General features: G+C 34.8%; 1 protein-coding gene across 2 annotated transcripts in view; it reads right to left on the bottom strand.

The window, feature by feature from the left end:
• Nucleotides 1–19,720, bottom strand: part of LOC149816646 (polyadenylate-binding protein-interacting protein 3-like) — a 77,633-nt gene that overhangs the window by 4,837 nt on the left and 53,076 nt on the right. For both annotated transcript variants that reach the window (XM_089987455.1, XM_089987456.1), the window contains 2 exons: nucleotides 5,077–5,172; nucleotides 4,852–4,914 (listed from right to left, as the gene is read on the bottom strand). In XM_089987455.1, the coding sequence (XP_089843581.1) occupies nucleotides 4,852–4,914; nucleotides 5,077–5,172 (159 nt within the window). The remainder of the gene's footprint in view (nucleotides 1–4,851; nucleotides 4,915–5,076; nucleotides 5,173–19,720) is intronic.

Genomic DNA, 19,720 nt, shown 5'->3' with positions numbered 1-19,720 from the left:
CTTCTTTAGAAATCACAAGCATTGGAGATTAAAAAATGATTCTAAAATTTTCTTTGTTACAAAAGTTAAGAGTTATTCCTAAATTAAATTTGAATATCCTTTATACTACATAGACTTTTTGTGTATTCTAAGAAACTCTTTTTGTAACTATGCCCCAAACAAAAAGATTGAAACTTGACATAGAAGACTAGGTAATCAAAGTGTATTTAAATTATCTCTTTTTCTTTTTTTGGAAAAAAATTGTAATGAAAAAGAATTTGTGTTCAAAGATTGTATACTTGGAAAAATGAAAATTCTTTTTGTTTCTTCTAAATCTTATGAAACTTAAAGACCTTTTTAATTGGTGCACTCAGATGTGTGGGGACTAACTCCAATAATGTTGAAAAGAGGATTCTCCTATTATGTTACATTTATTGATGATTATACTAGATATACTTGGATTTATTTTCTTGGACAAAATAAAAAACATTCTCTTGTTTTAAGGAATCTCATAATTTAATTAAAAATCCATTTCAAACTAACATTCATATTTTTCATTCGGATTTGGGAAGCATGGTTGGTAAACTCGTGACTCGGGCGGGTTGACTTGGTGACTTGGACGAGTTAGGACTATATTTTATAATGTTAGCACATGAATAAAACATAAATAACTCAACTTCAAGCTAATATGTCAATAGCTAAGTTACAAAAACATATAATTATACATGATTATTAACTTTTTGCATTAAACAATATTAGATTCTTCATAACAAGTGACTTTATATAAGAATTATGCATTAAAACAATAAAATACATGATAAAAAATTTATTTGATGGGTTGGATTGGTAGTCCTAAATCGTGACCTAGTTGAGGTCCGATCTGGATCGACTCGGGCGATTCCAGAGTCGAATCGCCGAGTTTGCCAACTATGTTGGGAGGCAAATTTTTATCAAATGAATTCAAGTGTTATTTAAAGGAAAATGAAATTTTACATAAAAGATCTTGCCCAAGAACCCCACAACAAAATGGTCTCATCGAAAGAAAACAAAGACACATTATAGAAACTGCTAGAACATTACTTATTTCGAAAAAATATTCCTAAATTTTTTTGGGCCGAAGCCGCTCTTATCGTTGTCCATTTAATAAATAGAATGTCATCTTCCGCTTTGAAAAACATCTCTACCTTAGGAAAGCTTTGTAAATGTGCTTTGTGAAAGGAATGAAAAATTATCTCCTAAGGCCATTGAATGTGTTTTTCTTGGTTATGGGAAAAATCAAAAGAGTTATAGATGTTATGACTTAAAAAATGAAAAACTTTATATTTCAAAAAATGTTATTTTTCTTGAAGATGATAATAGTTTTGAGAAGAATATGACTAAGATATTGATTATTCCTTCTTGTTATTGCTTTAAGGAAATGAATGAATCATCTAACATTGATGAAATTTGAGTTAATGATTGCATCACTAATGAACCTAGTAATAATGTGAATACCCTCCAAACATTTTTAGTAATGAAGAAAATATTAACAAAGCCAATGGTGTTCAAGAGCTTAAGGTCTATTCCCGGCGTAACAATGAGGAACATCCATGTGCACTTGATAGGTACATGCAAAATCAACCCATAGAAGAAACCAATCTTAAGAGATCGGGTCGTATATCTAAGGCCCCTAGTAGATTTGTGTTTTATGAGTCATTTTTTCCAAAATATAGAGCTTGATTATTAGTCATTCATGCCTTTTATAAATCATCTAAATACAAAGAAGCCAAAAATGATCCACATTGAGTAGAAGCTATGAATGTTAAGTTAAATGCCCTCAAGAGCCAAAACCTGGGAAACTATGAACCTTCCCTTAGGAAAGAAAACCATAGAATGTATATAGGTTTTCAAAGTTAAAACAAAGAGTGATGAAACTTTAAAAAGGTATAAGGTTAGGTTAGTAGCCAAGGGGTAAGATCAAAAATATAAGATAGACAATTGAGAAACCTTTGCACCTGTAGCTAGAATGACAAGTGTTGGGACTATATTAAAAAAGAGTTGATTTACCAATTAGATGTCAAAAATGTCATTTTTAATAGGGATCTTAATGAACAAGTTTACATGAACCCTCCACCCGGGTTTGATGTTGAGCAAGGTAAACTTTTTTTACTCAAGAAACCCTTATATGGTTTTAAACAAGCCCCCCTAAGGTATGGTATGACCATTTTAACAAAGTTATGATTGATATTGGTTTTATATCTTGTTATTCTAATACTGCTCTTTTTGTTAAGAATGCAAGAACATGCATCATTATTTTACTATTACATGTAGATGATATAATTATTACTGGTAGTGATAGAAAAGGAGTTGAATTTATTAAAAATGTTCTTAAAAACAATTTTGATATGTCTAATCTTGGTTTTCTAAGGTATTTCCTAGGTATCGAGGTTGCCTACTCCTTTCTAGAGTATGTTGTCTCAAATAAAATTGGCATCCGAGATTGTTGCTAGGTCAGGGTTGTCAGATGAAAAGGTTGTGAATACTCTCGAAGTCATCAATACTAAAATGAGGACCAACGATGGAACTCCCTTAGAGGATCCCAATCTCTTACATATTTGTTTATTACTCGACGTGACATAGCACATAGCGCCTGCCAATTTCAACATGCACCCACTTCAATTCACATGAGTGCAGTTATGCAAATCATTCAATATATCAAGGGCACTTTAACTAAAGGATTATTCCTCTCATCTTCGTGTTTAAATTTAATTGCTAAAATTGATTCGAAATTGAGAGGCAACCCTAACGATCGTATTTCTACTACAGGTTATTGCATTTTTCTCAGTAAGCCACTCATATCTTGGAGGTGTAAGAAGCAACAAAAGGTGTCTCTCTCTTCCACCAAAGATGAGTATCAGGCAATGGCAACTATCACCTCAGAGATTGTTTGGCTAAGAAATCTATTGAAGGATATAGGTGTTACCATCTCTACAAGATCGAATATGTGTTGCAACAAGAGTGTTATCTACATTGCTAACAATCACACATTCCACAAGCGTACCAAACATATAGAGATGGATTGTCACTAGAGAAGAGTTTCTCAGAGGCACTATTGAGCTTCCCTATGTGACATTTGAATACCAAATTACGAACTTCTTCACCAGAGCATTATCGGTGGCTCGTTTTTTCTTCATTCTTAGCAAACTTGCAGTGATTTCACTGTTAGTTTGAAGGGGTGTTAAATATATATACATATATATTCATGTGTATATAAAATATATATATATATATATATATATATATTTGGTAGATGTATATACTTGTAGATTGTATTTTAGGAGCCTATGCATTTTTGTTTTTTTGTATTTTGTCCCCTTTGTTGGGGGCCTTTTAGTCTTTGTGTGCTAGTCGTTAGGCTAGGTCTAACGGCTAGCTAGTTAGCCATTAGACCAAGCTAACAACTAACTAGCTAGCCGTTGGATCCCAACGACTGGTCCTCTCTCTCTCTCTCTCTCTCTCTCTCTCTCTCTCTTGTATATATATGGGGTTAAACCCCTTTGTAAAGATTCTTGACCATTTTATGGTTAATAAAATAATATTTTTTTTATAGTGCATTAAGCCCATTAGTGGCTTGTATGTGTGCTCTGCTCTTCAGTTCTTATTCTTGTCCCTAGTGGTTTGTGTGCATTTCCCATAGTGGACTTGTGTTTGTGCACTTCTTGGTTATTTTCATTACAGAGAACAGTGAAATTTGAACCAGTAGACGAGAATTCTAGGATATGGTTAACCATGTATTACAATTTACACATGATCCCCGAGTTGGTTATCTAGAAGCACTGAAGTGTTTGCAGTATGTGAAAGGGAAAATGAATGATGAGCTGAAGTTTATGAAAGAAGCAAAACATCCATTGGTTGTGTTTGGTGTTTCAGATGTCATGGGTTTCTTTATATGGTTATATATGTGTTCATGGATAAAAGTACTATTCCATGAGCAATATAGTAAAAGGCAGCAAACTATAACCAATACAGAAGTAGAATACAGGTCTATGGCCTCCTTGAATACTGAAGTTACATTGATTTGACATTTGCTTAATTTGTGAACTGAAAGTATATGGAAATTTATTATATACTGCAACAATCAAAATGCTATCAAGTTGTACTTACCCCTGTACATCATAAACAAAAAAAGCACATACAAACAGATTATTATTTCATAATAGAAAATATAAAAGATAAAAAGATAAAAGCATATTTCTTTGGGATGAAACTAGATAACAGATATATTCACTAAGGAGCTCAACAATCTCTGGCCTTGATTTCTTAAAGACAAGTGTCCATGATAAGAAACCATGCATGGCTTGAAGGAGCTAACAGGAAATGACATCCTGCTTAAGCCAAAAAGTATTAATGTTCATAGTATTGCAATTTTACATGCAATGAGATTTATGTTATCAATATAGAATACAGTTAAGGCATCTTGGACAATGTACATTAAGCCTTAAAGTATTAAAAGATTCAATAGAATGAGATGACATGCATTGAGTAGTCATAGGCTGCTATCTTCAGCAAAAACATTCCCTGCATTCTTCTCCCTAAGACTATTTACAAGTACACAAATAATCCAGACAGCTTTTATTGAAAGTGTATACATGTAGATCCCAGAAGCCAATAGTTTTCAATCAACGCTACAAGCACAGAAGTATATAGAAACAGGTGGCATAAGCTGAAGCAAACTTAACATTATAGCATTGCATGCATACAAATTATCAAAGGAAACTCTGGCAGCACTATGAACACAATAATTTAAATACATAACCCAAATGTATCATTTCCACAAAAGCCAATGGGAAACAATGGATAAAGAGAGTAATGTACAAATTAAAGATGACTTACAGGAGGATAAGTAGGCATATACAAAACTTGCCTAGGCTGACCCATAAACATCTGCTGCCCATACTACCATGAAAGAAGCAAAAAATTAGGCAGATAAAACTTTAAAATAACATTATCAGTAAATTGGAAGGTGCATTTATAATCTGCAAAACTGCATTTAAATTGTAAATTTACAACCCAAAATTCCACAAGAAATGTAACAAAGCATCAGAATTGCTCACATACCATAGGTCCATTTGTATAATATCCTTGAGGAGATGGCATTGGCGCAGAATGTGGATTGTATATAATAGGCTGATGTCCACCAAAGGAGTGAGCAACCTGTAAAATATGATAAGTGTACAATTCAACCTGAAGATGCAGGTTGTACTTGGAGATAAGCATAAAAGAAATTATGATGTGTGGAATTCATGAACGTCTGTTTGTGTGTGTGCATCTGACTACTAGGTTTAGCCAACAGTACAGCCCAAAAGAAACACAAACACAAACACATTTCTATGCTATTGTAACCAGCACAAGCGACACACCAATAACCTCCGAGTAGCAAACCCTGTCTTACAAGCTAGACGTTTTCTGCAGGCACTTTTCTACCACTATTTAAAGAGGAATGCTTAATTTAGCATGTCAAGCATTTCAGAAGTTGGGCTAAAGTAACTTATACTTGTTACAGGGCCTCGTCATTTGTTGGTGATAGAATATCTAGATGTTTTTTGCCAATAATGTAATGGGTCTCCATGCTACTCATAGGGTGTGTTTGATTACCGTGGATCTCCCCATTACATTATTGGAAAAAACATGTAGATATTCTATAACCAACAAATGACGAGAGATCCATGGACACAAGGATCAAGGCTGGGGACCCACGCCATGACCAGACTTCCATACAAACAGAAGATTTCAGAACCGAGGATCTAAGATCCTCGTTTTAGGCCACCCCTGCCCCCCCCTGCCCCTCCTCAATCAACACATTTTAAGTCCAATGGTGGGGGTGTTGAGAAGTGTAGTGTTTGTCATACATATTTTCTTCTTTCTTTGTAATACCCCTCCTATGTAAATATCATTTATTGTAGGGGCATTCTTGTATTTTAGCCATAGTTAGTTGTAGGGATGTAGAGTTAAGCATTTTTGTCTTTTTATGTCATAGAGGGGTAGACCCAGAGTTACCGGAAGCGCCCCTACAGTAGGGGAAGCATGCTTCCTCGATACACGTTTCGGAAGCGCAAAACGTCGCGCTTCCGAAACGTGTGGGGAAGCATCCCCTTTTTTTGGGAAGCGTGCTTCCCCCACGCTTCCCCCTCGCTTCCTAGGCCGTTTCTGGTTCGCTTCCTAGGTCGCTTCCGGTTTGCTTCCTAGGTCGCTTCCGAGACGGTTCGTGGTTCGCTTCTAAGTAGTCCCACGCTTCCCGCTTTCTAAATTTTTTAAAGTGCCTCGCTTCCCACTCCCGCTTCCCGTATGCTTGCCGCTCCCCGCTCCCGCTTCCTCGACTAGCAACCATGGGTAGACCCCATATATGTTGTAATCATTCATTCTTTGTCTTAATGAAGTTTCTCCTCATCTTTTTTGCACTCTCTCATGGTTGGAATGCTATTGCTTTGACATGGTATCAGAATCATATCCAACCCTAGAGAGACGTTTTTGGTGATCATTGAAAAGGAAAGAGGAAGAAAAAACAACATTCTGGTGTATCAGGAGTGTGCCTCATTTTGCATGCCCCAAGAAGGGTGTTCGCACATTTGATGCAGTTTGGTTCGGTTGAGTTGGGGCTTTGGTAGCTCCTGATTTTAGATGATTTCTAAATCAAGAATCATTCCAATCAGAGGTATACTTGATTTTATACATTTTTTTTTGTTCTGAATAATGACATGAACAATGTTCAGATTTGAAATTTTTTATTGATCTGACCATATCAGTGAATTTAATGGGGGCTTGTTGGTTGGTATTGAGTTTTTTTTTTGAGTGAGGCCATCAAAAGTGGTTTGTGCAAAGATTATTTCATTTTTGTCGAGTTTTGGAGTATTTTTGGTTGGTTACTAAGAGGCGATAACCTAGTTTTTCAGCATATTTTGAACATTGACTACAATTGATACTTGTTAATGGTGAGAAATACTTGTATCTTGGTCGTTCTACTATAAGTGACTCTTTGGTGCCAGTTTTGTGTTGAAATCTGGTGGTGATGATGAGATTCCTCAAGATTTCTTGATGTCCATATCCGGCAGTAACTCTATTTTGGGTTATTGAGATTCTTGCACTATCTCTTTTGCACTTGGCTTGTGCAGCAACTTGGGGTTTCTTAAAAAGAATCATGAATATCATGTTTGGTAGCTGTCATTTGCATCACTTGTTGGGGTTGGGAATAGATTTGGTCCACTTTGTTATCTGTTGCATAATCTTTGGTATAAGTTTCAATCATACCCTATGTAGTCAAAAGCGGTATGCAGTACTTAGTCGGTGGGACCCCTAAAAAAACTAGTCAGAGACTAGGAAGGACTAGTTGGATTAGTTGGTACCCTAATTAAATAATATAAAAAACTTAAAATTTACAAAAAAATGCTAAAACTAATAGTAAACATGCATGCAACATAAAATTAATCAACAAGACATCTCTACTCGTCAAGCACAGTAAACTGTTACATTACAAAAAATATATTAGAACCAAATAATCAAATATATATGTATTGTATTTTTATATAATATGCAATTAATAATTATACATATATAGACACACATACACAATAATAAAAGCCCCAATCATTTGGCGATACAGAGTTGGATCTTTCAAAAGTTCTCCATCGTCTTTCTTCATTTTGGCATTGATGACCTCTGGCATATCAACTCGTTTTTCATCTGAACTACCTGATATTTCTATTATCTTGGTTGCATACTTAGTCTGAGACAAAAAATACCCACGGGATGAATAAGCTACTTAAATTCCAAGAAAATAACGAAGAAAACCAAGATCCATCATATCAAAGCTAGTTTTAAGAACATCTTTGATATGACTAACTTCTTGTTTATCATCTCCTGTGATAATCATATCATCCATATAGAAAAGCAAAATGACAATATCATCATGCATTGTAATCAAGTCATGAGAGTGACAATGATGACACTCATGATGCACATTTTCAATATCATCATTCACACTATCATCAACAACATCATGCTCAACAATATCATCATGCATTGTAATCAAGTCAAACAAGAACAAGTAGTCACAAGGTTTCTTAGACTCAATTTTTTCAAAACCATTTTTTTTTCAAGAAAAGTCACATTTCTTGAAACATAAAATTTATTTTTTTCAATATCATAACATTTATATCTTTTTTAGTTTTCGACATAACCAAAGAAAACACAAGGAATAGCTCCGGCAAAAAGTTTATCTTTTTTGTTAGAAATAACAAAACATTTACAACCAAAGATTCTTAATCTCTCATAATCGTGAGGAGTTTTAAATAAATTTTCAATAGAATAAATATTATCAATAACAGTAGAAGGCATTCTATTGATTAAATAGACCAGTGTTCGAGTGGCTTCAGCCCAAAAGAATTTCGAAATATTTTTAGAAATGAGAAAGGTCCTAGTGGTTTCAACAATGTGCCGATGTTTTCTTTCTGCCAACCCATTTTGTTGTGGGGTATAAGGACAAGATTTTTGATGAACTATTTCTTGTTGATCAAGGTAATTTTTTAAATCTTTAGATAGGAATTCTCCTCCAGAATCGATTCTAAAAATTTTAATGGAGGCTTTAAATTGACTTTTGACATAACTATGGAATTTTTTTAAACAATCAAATAGTGTGAAGTGTGCTATTTGTCCTTTGGTGAGCCCTTAGTGGCCTTGTGAGTGTGCTATTTGCCCTTAGTGGCCTTGTGAGTGTGCTATTTTCCCTTTGGTGGCTTGTGTATTTGCCTTAGTGGCATTGTGTTATTGCTCTCTTGAAGGCCATTTCATTACAGTAAGTATGTATGTACGTATGTATGTATTAACACTTCCCTTAAACTTATGGTGAGATCACCCAACGTTTGTCAAGGAAAAAATGGAAACAAGAAAAGAAAAGTGCTTTCGTGAAAAAGTCTGCTAACTGATACTTCGAAGTCAAATAGGGCAAATAAATGGTCTTCAAATACTCTTCCCGAACATAATGGCAATGCATCACAATATGCATGGTTTTCTCGTGAAATGTATGATTCTGGCAATATAAATATTGCTCTTGTTATCACAACACAATCTTAAGGACAATATTAAATGCACTCCCATGTCCTCAAGTAGATGTCTCAACCATTCAATTTTTTAAATCGTAGTGACCATGGCTCTATACTCGGTTTTGGTTGATGAAAGTGATACATTTTTCTACTTCTTGCATTTCCACGAAATAAGATAATAACTTAAAAACACAAAAACACGTGGTTGGTCGATGATCGTTAGGATTTCCTCCCCAATTAGAATAAGAATAAGCAATTAAATCTAAGGAGGATAACAAAGTCTTTTAGAAATGATATTTTTATTATATCTAACAATACTCATCACAACAATCATATTTAATGTGGTGGGAGAATGTTGGAATTGACTCGCCCTATGGACTGCATAAGAAATGTTTGGTCGCAATAGACAAATATATGCATAAGCTCAAGTGGTTTTGAAGAAAATAAGTTTCTTTGACTAAAAATGCTTTTATTTTTCCAAGAATACATTCCATACATGAGAATTTCTCATTACAAAATTTTCTCAAATTTGCAGTAAAAGACTATATGGATATGCTTGTCCTAGCTTTTTGTGTTATAAAATCACATCTTTTGGGCATTACAACAAAACATATTCTTTAGAAGATGTAAATGATCCATGTAAAAACTGCCTTCTCTATGGCCTTCCCCAATCAACTTTCCTAACTAATAATGTTGCACCCAATGGTCCGATAAGAAGGAGATAACAACCATAGTCGGTAATATGAAAAACATAAGAGGTTTAAATTTAGTTTTGAGATAAATCTAACTTTAAGAAATAAAAACCTTTAAAAAATTTCAAACTTCTCAACTTTTATATCAAGAAAAGATCCATCGGCCATGAGAACATATAAACCACTAGAGTTATTGTGACAATCAGATAGCAAAGAATGGTTTGGTGTCATATGAAAGATTGTATTGAAATCCAAAAGCCAAGAAAACATATCAGAAGGTGTTGAAGTAGAGAATGCGGCTCCAATAAAGGAAGAGCTCTTGAGGAGTGATTGGACTATTGCAACCAATTGGGACAAGGTCATGATTTCATGGACTCAGAGTCTTCATCGGTTCTACTCTTGTCAGCATTTCGGAAAGATCCAACTGATGCTACCTTCTTCTCATCTTTCCTCTTTAACTTTGGACAACAAGGCTTGATATATCCTGGTTATTTACAATGGTGACAAACAATTTTTTTTCTTCCATCTCTATCAACTTATCACCTCCTAAAATGTGGAGGCTTGTAGGTGTTGGTGTTGTCACCAGACCTAGAAATAACCAACATGCTTTCCTTGGAATCTTTATATTCCATCATAGATTTAAGCTTAGTTTCCTGTTGGCAAGAACTTTATGTAGAGCAAGATTCTCGGGTTGATGGAATATGGAAACACGAACATGTTCAAATTCAATCCTCAACCCCTTCATTTAGAGAGCATCATTTGGAGTCTCCCAAATAGGCTCCATCTTGCCATTTCATCCCATAATCATTTTAGAACACTGTAATATTCTCTTATGGTCTTGTCACATTGCTTACAATTGTGGAGGTGATCCCTAATCTCCCATCTGTGAGTCATATCCTTTTGACTATAGATTTGTTTATTAAAATTCTATGCCTTATCGGCTCTTTCAAACTCAAGAATATTAGCACACATCTTTATTCATACTACTCATAAACCAAGAAAAAATCCTGGCATGACCAACTTCCCATTCTCTTATGATTCTTCCATAATTGGCCATGGCATCCTTTTCGACATCTTTTAGAAATTCTTCTACAACATTGACCTTTTTGGTGAGAACAAGTTGTGGCTCGAGTGTGGAACCATCCACAAGTACCATAAATTCTACCCAATAGAAATTTCTTGATTGTGGTTGCCTACATAAAATAGTTGTTTCCATTAAATTTGATGGGCACAACAGTGATAACTTCCTTTTTCTGCCATGGTAGAGAGAGAATAAGGGATAAGAAGAACCAATCACACCGTGAACCATGATTATTCTTGCCACAAAGCGAATCAACACACTTCGAGCCTTCACCACTTCTACACTGTTGACCTTTTTGGTGAGAACAAGTTTTGGCTCAGGTGTGGAATCATCCCCAAAGTTAAATCCTCCCCCAATAAAAAAATTCTTCATTGTAGTTGCCTACATAGAATAGTTGTTTCCATCAAATTTGATGGGCACAACGATAGCTTCATTTTCCGCCATGGTGTAGAGAGAAGCGATCAAAAGAGGAACCGATCACACCATGAACCACGTTCCTTTTTGCCACAAGATGAAGCGAATCGACACACTTCAAGCCTTCACCCCTTGTTCAATCATGAACCACTAACACTAGCAAGAGATCAAGAGCCAAAGACTTATACCATCTAATGAAATAGGTACAAGAATGTTAAAGCATACATGAGCCCACAAAGGGCACAAGCACAAGCCCCTAGGGTAAAGAAGCACAAGCCACTAAGGGCAAGAGAGCACACACAATATAAAAATAATAATTATTTTATTAATCCTCACAATGTACATAAAATGCATGCATTCCAAGGGAGTTTAACCAGTGTTGTAAGTATTGTACCATACCGTACGATAATGTACAATATGTATTGTTACTTTCGGGTTTTGTGATACGATACCAGAGTTACCGGAAACGTCTATGGGATAAGGGAAGCGCACTTCCCCGAGACGCGCTTCGGAAGCGCGAAACGCGACGCTTCCGAAACGCGTGGGGAAGCGCATGTTTCATTAAGTGTGTCCCCCTTTAAAGGGAGACGCATCCCCCTTTAAAGGGAGACGTGCTTCCCTTTAAAGGGGTACGCGTGTCTCTTTAAAGGGGGACGCGTACCCCTTTAAAGGGGGACGCGTTTCAAGGTTATGACTAGTTTGCCCTTAAAAAAAATTTTACACGTGTGCTTTAAAAATCAACACGTGAATATGCCCTTTAACTAAGGGTAAAATCGGCATTTTACAAAACCTATGAAAAAACAAAACCCTAAGGGCTTAGGGTTTCATTTTTTCACGCATCCGAGTCTCTCTCTCTCTCTCTCTCTCTCTCTCTCTCTCTCTCTCTCTCATTTTCGGCGAGTTCCGAGTTCCAGCGACCTCTGACGACCTCCTCCCTACTTCTGGCGATGAATCCATTCAGGTGCGCTCACTTCTCTTCTCTCAATCTATTTCTTCTTTCTCCTCTCTCTCACTATCTCTGCTGGGTCCTCGGTGAAAAGGGGTCGGCATGGGTTTTCTATCAGACTTGCCGATGTGTTCACCTTCATTCATGCTGACCCCAGGCTGGCTTTTTGGGAAGCTCATTCCCACCTTGCTAATGGCCATGCTGGCATGCCAACAGCTAATCGGTCAGGTGGATTGAGTTCCCACCTTGCTTTGCTGGCCTGCCAACAATAATCGGTTAGGTGGGATTGAGTTCCCACCTTACTAATGGCCCTGCTGACCTGCCAGCAGTAATCGATATGAAACTTCGGCACACTTATGGCTGGTATTAGAATATTGTGTTGGTGGAGATCTTATGACCGTGCTAAGACAGGTAGTTCTCTTCTCCTATTCCTATTATCACCACAGAATTCCACATAATCAAATATTCCATCACCAAAGTTTTTTTATTATACTTCTTAGGTCCATGTCGTGCTTCATATTTTGCTCATGACCTTTTAATGGTCATTTTTTTTGTTGGAATAGGTGATAAGACACACAGACATGATTTATATTGCTCCTCATATTGGACAAGAAAATCATGCCATTTTAGTTAATTTTTATTGCTGACATTCTCAGAAGATTCCCCCCTCTTGTCCTTTTTATTTCATGTAACTGATAACAAGAATATTTAATGTAGTTTTACATTTTGTAGTGGAAATTAGATAGTTAATCTTGACTCCAATTTTGGCCAAGTGAAACTCGGTGTGGCAGCGAGACAATAATATTGTACCGCATTGTGAATATTAAATTTGACCAAATGCATAAAATGTTTATATCCCCTATATATGGCCATATCCATGTGACATTGAGATAAATGTAATCTCATTGTCTCAGCAGTTTGTGAAAACAGGAGCTATTTAAATTTTCAAACACATGCCATGGGGTAACTTATTTGGTTTTCAATGTAAAGGCCTCTCAACAAGAATTTGATTTCATAATTTGAATGGTTGGGAATGTCAAAGATAATACCTATTTATGTAATTCATACTTAATAGTGTTACAAGTTGATGGGCCTTGGTTAAGCTGTCTATAGTTCAAACTTGGGACCAAGTCTTTTTTTAAACCACGTTTACCAAAACCCATCTTCTTCATTCATCCCTTTAGAATTTTCTAAGCATCAATAGCAGAAAGGTTAATCAAAACCATTTTCTAAGCTCTTGAAATGTTGAATTCTGAGACATGATCATGTTTTTAAAACTTTCAAAAAATCAATCGTCCAAAATATTTTTTTCTTTCTTTTTTTAATTTTGTCTGCTTTATCATAGTATATTATAAAATCATAAATCTTCACCTCCTTAAATGATGTTTATTTTTTTGTTTTATTAATTGGTAAATTACGAGAGTAATGATTTGTGTTCTTCACTATCCATCCTTTGCTACTAATAATAATTTTTTTAAAGTGTTCTAAAATGATTCCTATACTTTTATTATGCAGGTATATTTGCCTGTTCTTTGCTTCATTAATGACCATCACAAGCTATGATCACGATAATTATGATGACGATGATGATTCTTAATCGTCTAGTGGTGTTGGGAAAAACAATGCAAGAAAGGGCAAGAGGTCTTCTGATTGTCCATATCAGTTTGAGGACAGAAATGAAAATTGTTTTGACGAGGAAGATGAATAAGAATATGACTTGGATGACTACTATTATGAAGATGACCAAAATGATGAACCACCTAGCATGCATAAAACAACACTGCTATGACGCCATGTATTGAAACAAAAGAAGAGTGGGCAAGGAAAGCAAGGTGAAACCTAGGTTTTTATGTGCAAGCACTGCAAAAATATTTATCATGGGTCATATACTCGAGTTTTTGCACATCTCATGGGATCTCCAAAGGGACAAAGTGTTGGGATTGCCTTTTGCCCTGTAGTTGCAAAAAATGCAGAATTGGCAAGAAAAATTAAGAGACAAGTTCGTCGAGTGGAGGTTTCATCAAGTGCATTTGAGTTGAGTAGTTCAAGAATTGATAATCCGAAGAAGCCTATTAGTATGACTATATTATCTAGTGGAAGCCGAAAACAGTTGATATTTGTGATACCTTTAAAAAGGTAGAAAGAGATGATGTAGATCACAAAATTTTCATATTTTTGTGTGCAAATGGCATACCTTTCAATGTGTTTCGATCACCATATTGGGAAGAGATGATATCTGCAGTTAGTAAAGTGTCTTGATATAAATCCCCATCATATGAAAAAACGCGGACAACGTTGCTTGACAGTGAGAAAGAGTGTGTTCACAAAGTTAAATGAATTTCGAGAAAAATTTGAGGAGTTTGGAGTTTCCATTGTCTCCGATGGTTAGACAAATATCAAGAACAAACACTTGATAAATATACTTGCATCAAACTGTTTTGGCTCGATGTTCTTATATGCAAGCGATTTTTCTAATGTGCAACAGTCAGCTGCAAATATTGCCGAGTTTTTGAATACAGGATTTAAACTTGTGGGGTCTTCTAATGTAGTGCAAGTGATTACAGACAATGCAGCAAATTGCAAGTTAGCAGGTGAAGAATTAAAAAAACGTATAAGTATATATCACAAATCATTTAAAAGCACTAGCAATCTTTAGAAGCAATGAAAAATTAGAGCTAATAAAGATTGCAAAACCAAGGTTTGCTTTACATTATACTACTTTGAAGCGCTTGCCTGATGTGAAGGAGAGCTTGAGGCTCACAGTAATTTCAGATAGATGAAGCGAGTGGAAGCAATCATGCACGGATGAAACTATGAAAAAAAGGGTTGTTACAACAGAAGCAACTGTTCTTGATAAAGAATATTGGGATTCTGTACGTTTAGCATTATTGATTGCAAAACCCATATATAAGATTATTAAATTGTGTGATCAGGAAGGCCTTATAATTGGTGAAGTATATGAATACGTGGACAACATGTTGGCGAAAATCAAAGACAATTTAAAAGGACAACCAGATTTATATGAAAAGATTCATCAGATTGTCTCAAATAGATAGGATAGAATGAATGTGCCTCCTCATAGTCTAGCCCACATGTTACTCCAAAATATTACAAGTCGGATTATCTCAAGATCCCAGCAGCAGGAGGGGTTAAACGAGTTTCTCCTGGTAAAAATTTTATTCTATCTATTTAATAAAGTTTAAAGTTTAATGATTTAATTATTTTATTATTTCATTTGCATTTTCTTGTTATAGTTATTAAACTTTTTTTTTTGCAGAAAAGGATAATAATATCTTAGACGATGCAATGCTCGCGCTTGAAGTCATATCTGCTAGAAATGAAGAGTTATCTATACTTTATAGGTCACAACTTGTGGCTTTTGCAACAAGAAGTGGAAGATTTAGCCGAAATGCAGCAAGAATAGATGCATTGAATCCTATAATGTTGGTGCTTAATTGGTGGCATTTTTATGGTGGTGATACACCTGAGTTGAAAGCATTAGCCGTTAAAGTTTTATTTCAACCTATTAGCACATCTTCTGCAGAAAGAGTATGGAGCACCTATAGTTATATTCGCAATATTAAAAGAAATAGGCTCAATGAAGATCGTGTTGATACCTTGGTGTATATTCATTCCAATTTTTTATTGATTGACAGGTATAATTAAATCATGTTGTACTTTTGTTTTGGTATTTTTTTTTCTTTTTCTATCATTGATTGTTTATTAGCATTCATATTTTGTATTCTTGTTATAAAAGGTGCAACAATCGCTACAAAGAAGAACCTAGTCGAAAATGGGATATCAATCCAAAACTTCCTATTATAGAAGAAAATACGTTGAGATTAGAGGACATGCGATGGAGAGATTTGGATGATAGTACACAATAATCAAGCACTATTTCCAAATCCAAATCTAAACCCAAAGATGCACATCCAAGAGCTCCATTATCTCCAATAATCATACGTACAAATGAAGTTGAAGATGATACAAATCAATCCAACAGAACTAGTAGAACTGCAGATATACAAGAGCGATCATCAGTTCCTCAAGGTCAGATTGATTGTGTCTTTAGCAGGAGACCTAGGCAAGGTATGTTGATCTTGTGTTTTTTATTTTTACTTTTTTCTATATATATATTTTTTATATTTTAAATTAAAGTTTTTGACTATTTTTATTTTTTAACATATTCATTATAGGAAATGAAGGAAGGGGCAGAATGCATGGTCGTGGAGGACAAGAAGCACGTGATGATGCAGAAACTTCTCGATCTATTGCTGACTTGAAGGGAAAGAGAAAAATGACAGATTAATGAACTCTTGAATTTTTAATTATTTTTTTGATGATGTAGTTGGAGTAGTCCAACTTAGAAACTTTTATGTTACTTTTTTTGTCATGGTCTTGTAATATTTTGTTGGTTTGATATGTACTTTTATTTTGAACCTTGCATGATGAAGTGAAGTAGTGGATTATGTTAATTTTAAATTTATAGTTTAGAACTTTATAGCTTATAATTTACAGTTTAGAACTTTATAGCTTAAACATTTAACCATATCTCTATGTAATCTTTGAGTTTATTGATTTCTCATTTTCTGTGTTGCAGAGATCACAAGATTTACAACAATCAAGTCATTTAATTCTTTCATTGAAAAATGTATATTTTTTAATCAAATTTATTAGTTTTCTTAATGCATTATTTAGTCCTTGCATGTATTTGTCAAAGGGATGCAACAAGAATGTGAATTATGATTTTCTCTTGATGTATTTTTTTTAAATGCTTGAAAGTTGCAAACTATGCATTTGTTAGATAATTGCAACTTATATTATTTATTGTCTTAAATACATGTTTTATTTTGTCAATGATGCCATAAATCTTATTTTTTGATAAAATAAAAATATATAATTACATTTTCACTTCTCTTTCGATTCTTATTCGCTTCTCTTTCACTTCTCATTCAAATCCTATGTCGCATCTTAAGTCGCTTCTGGTTCGCTTCCTAGGTCACTTCTGGTTCGCTTCCGAAACGCTTCCCGGATCGTTCCTAAGTCATCTCGCGCTTCCTGCTTCATAAAATTTTAGAAGTGCCTCGCTTCCTGCTTCCTGCTTCCCGCTTCCTCGACTGGAAACTCTGTATGATACATAGTCTATCGGGATACGAGTGTGTAACGTACCCTTATCAGATGTATCGTACAATACACCCCTATATCAATTCATGCCATATATGATACACCTTCGACAAACTTTAAAAAAACCGACAATTACTTTTTTTCATTTGGGGTTTTAAATACCTTTTGAGAGCCGACTTCTCCATTTGTCTAGAGGCCATTAAATGCAGTGTTTTAAAACTCGCCGAGTCAACTCGTTGACTCGGCTGACTCGGCTCAGCTCGGCCCTCCAGCGAGTCAACCCGGCAAGGCAAACTCGGTTAGCCAAAACTCGGGCTTGACTCGGGCTTGACTCGGCTTGACTCGGCCTGACTCGGCTTGACTAGGCCTGACTCGGCTTGACTCGGGCGAGTTTTGGGATGTTTGAAATTTGTTTTTTGAGTTTCAAATTACAGTTTCGAAATATATAAGTACATATATTTTAACAAGGGTTACCCCCAGATTTTGTATAAAAAAGAAAATAAAAATCATTTAAAGATAAAAAAGCATTTAAATCCATAGAATAAAATCGCCATGTTGTTCGAACTACTGTTCACCTTGTGTTATCAACTTATTCTAGCAAAATATTTTAAAGAAATGATTCTCACTATATATGGAGGGTCAATTGTGCCTATGGGAAGTCACATTTAGGTTTCATCATCCATTTGTTATGTGAACAAGCATTGTACATATTCAAATATTAGTAGTCTTTTTATAGTTGTGCCATTAATATATTTCCTGCATAGTTTTATACATGAGAAAATTGCTTATTTATGTTGATATTGGGCATTCTGTAAACTTTCAATATGCACATATATCCCTATTTTATATTTATGGATTTGTTAGAGAGGGAAATAAAACTTTTAAAACAAGCTAGCATATATGATTGGCCATTTTAGGAACCTTAGGTAGTAGCAGACTGAACTCATGGTGACCAAATCCTCTAATTCAAGTCATGAATTAGTCAAAGTGCTTGTATAGATATCAAATTCAATTATTCAAGCAAACCTCTATTATGTTTACTCAAAAACATGGTTTCAGACAAATTATATATTGTTTTTCTTTTAAAATCAAAAGTTAACAAAACCCGGTCCAAGTCACCGAGTTAACCCGCCGAGTCACGAGTCAATAAAGAACGAGTCGAGTTCCGAGTCACGGGTTTTAAAACCTTGATTAAAAGTGCATTTTCACTATTTTTTCACCCAAAGAAGTAGGTTAAGGTAAAAAAAATGCATTTCGACCATTTTTTCATTCAAGAAAATGGGTTAAGATAAAAAATCTTTATTAAGAGTAAAATTGCAAAGTTACTCTCCAAAAAAAAATTGCCTCGGGGGGCGCTGCCCCCGTACAACCCCTCGTCAACTGGATCCGTAAAAATTAAAGATTTATATAAGGTAAAAATCAAGCTCCATGCTCCAACAAAGATGGCATAAGATGATCCAGCATGGCAATGGGGCGCTCAAGTCATGAGTGGAAACCGATTGAATATAGAGTGCGACTATTGCTATAATATTTTTGTTTATGTAGTATGAAAGTAGGAGTCTTGTGGCATATTCTTAATTGCAAGATATTTAATATTTTGCATTGTTCTTGTGAGATATGCATGCAATATTATCTATGATTCTATATTAGTTAATGTTTGATGATGTCTTGTACGGCTCATAAAGGCATAAAAAATTCATACGTGATTTTATGATTGTATTTTGTGCAATTCATCATTGTTTCATGTGATATGATTTTTTTAGAATTTTTGCTATTTTTTCTGATTTTTTATTTATTTATTTTTGGATTTTTTGGAAAAAAAATTATTAAAATTTTACGGTTCAGTATGGTACGGTGTTACTTTGGGCCTGACCGATACGGGTAACGATACTATACTGACAACCTTGGTTTTAACCCCACATATATACACCACAAGAGAGGGCACCAACAGCTAGTATGCGAAAACATAAAAAAAATGCATTTACGTCCTAAAATTACATTCTAATATATATATATATATATATTAACAATAAGTTATGCATGAATTGCAGCACACATTTTTTTATTATTTTAATATTATACCCAAACTCCAAAATAAACTTATTAAGTTTTTTTAAATTTCTTGGACTTCTATTGAACGCATATTAGTGTGTTATTCTCTTAAATGATTTAGATATTTTTTCTAACAAGAGTATATAGTTGTTGATTGTAAACGTCATTTCTTAATTATTAATTAATATATTCTCCTCCTAAAAAAACTTCATTTCTTGTTTTTTTCACATCCATTATTTTTCAGTATTTCTCACAATTTCAAATATCGCTTCCTAAACAATTCCCCTTACCACTTTCTACTCGCTTCTTGCTTCCCGAATCCTCGGAAAATTTTAAATGACTATTTACCGATTCTGAT

The sequence above is a fragment of the Nuphar pumila genome, chromosome 14 (genome assembly GCF_984573655.1).
Source record: "Nuphar pumila chromosome 14, dmNupPumi1.hap1.1, whole genome shotgun sequence".
NCBI lineage: Eukaryota > Viridiplantae > Streptophyta > Magnoliopsida > Nymphaeales > Nymphaeaceae > Nuphar > Nuphar pumila.
This window is presented reverse-complemented; position numbering and strand designations above follow the sequence as displayed.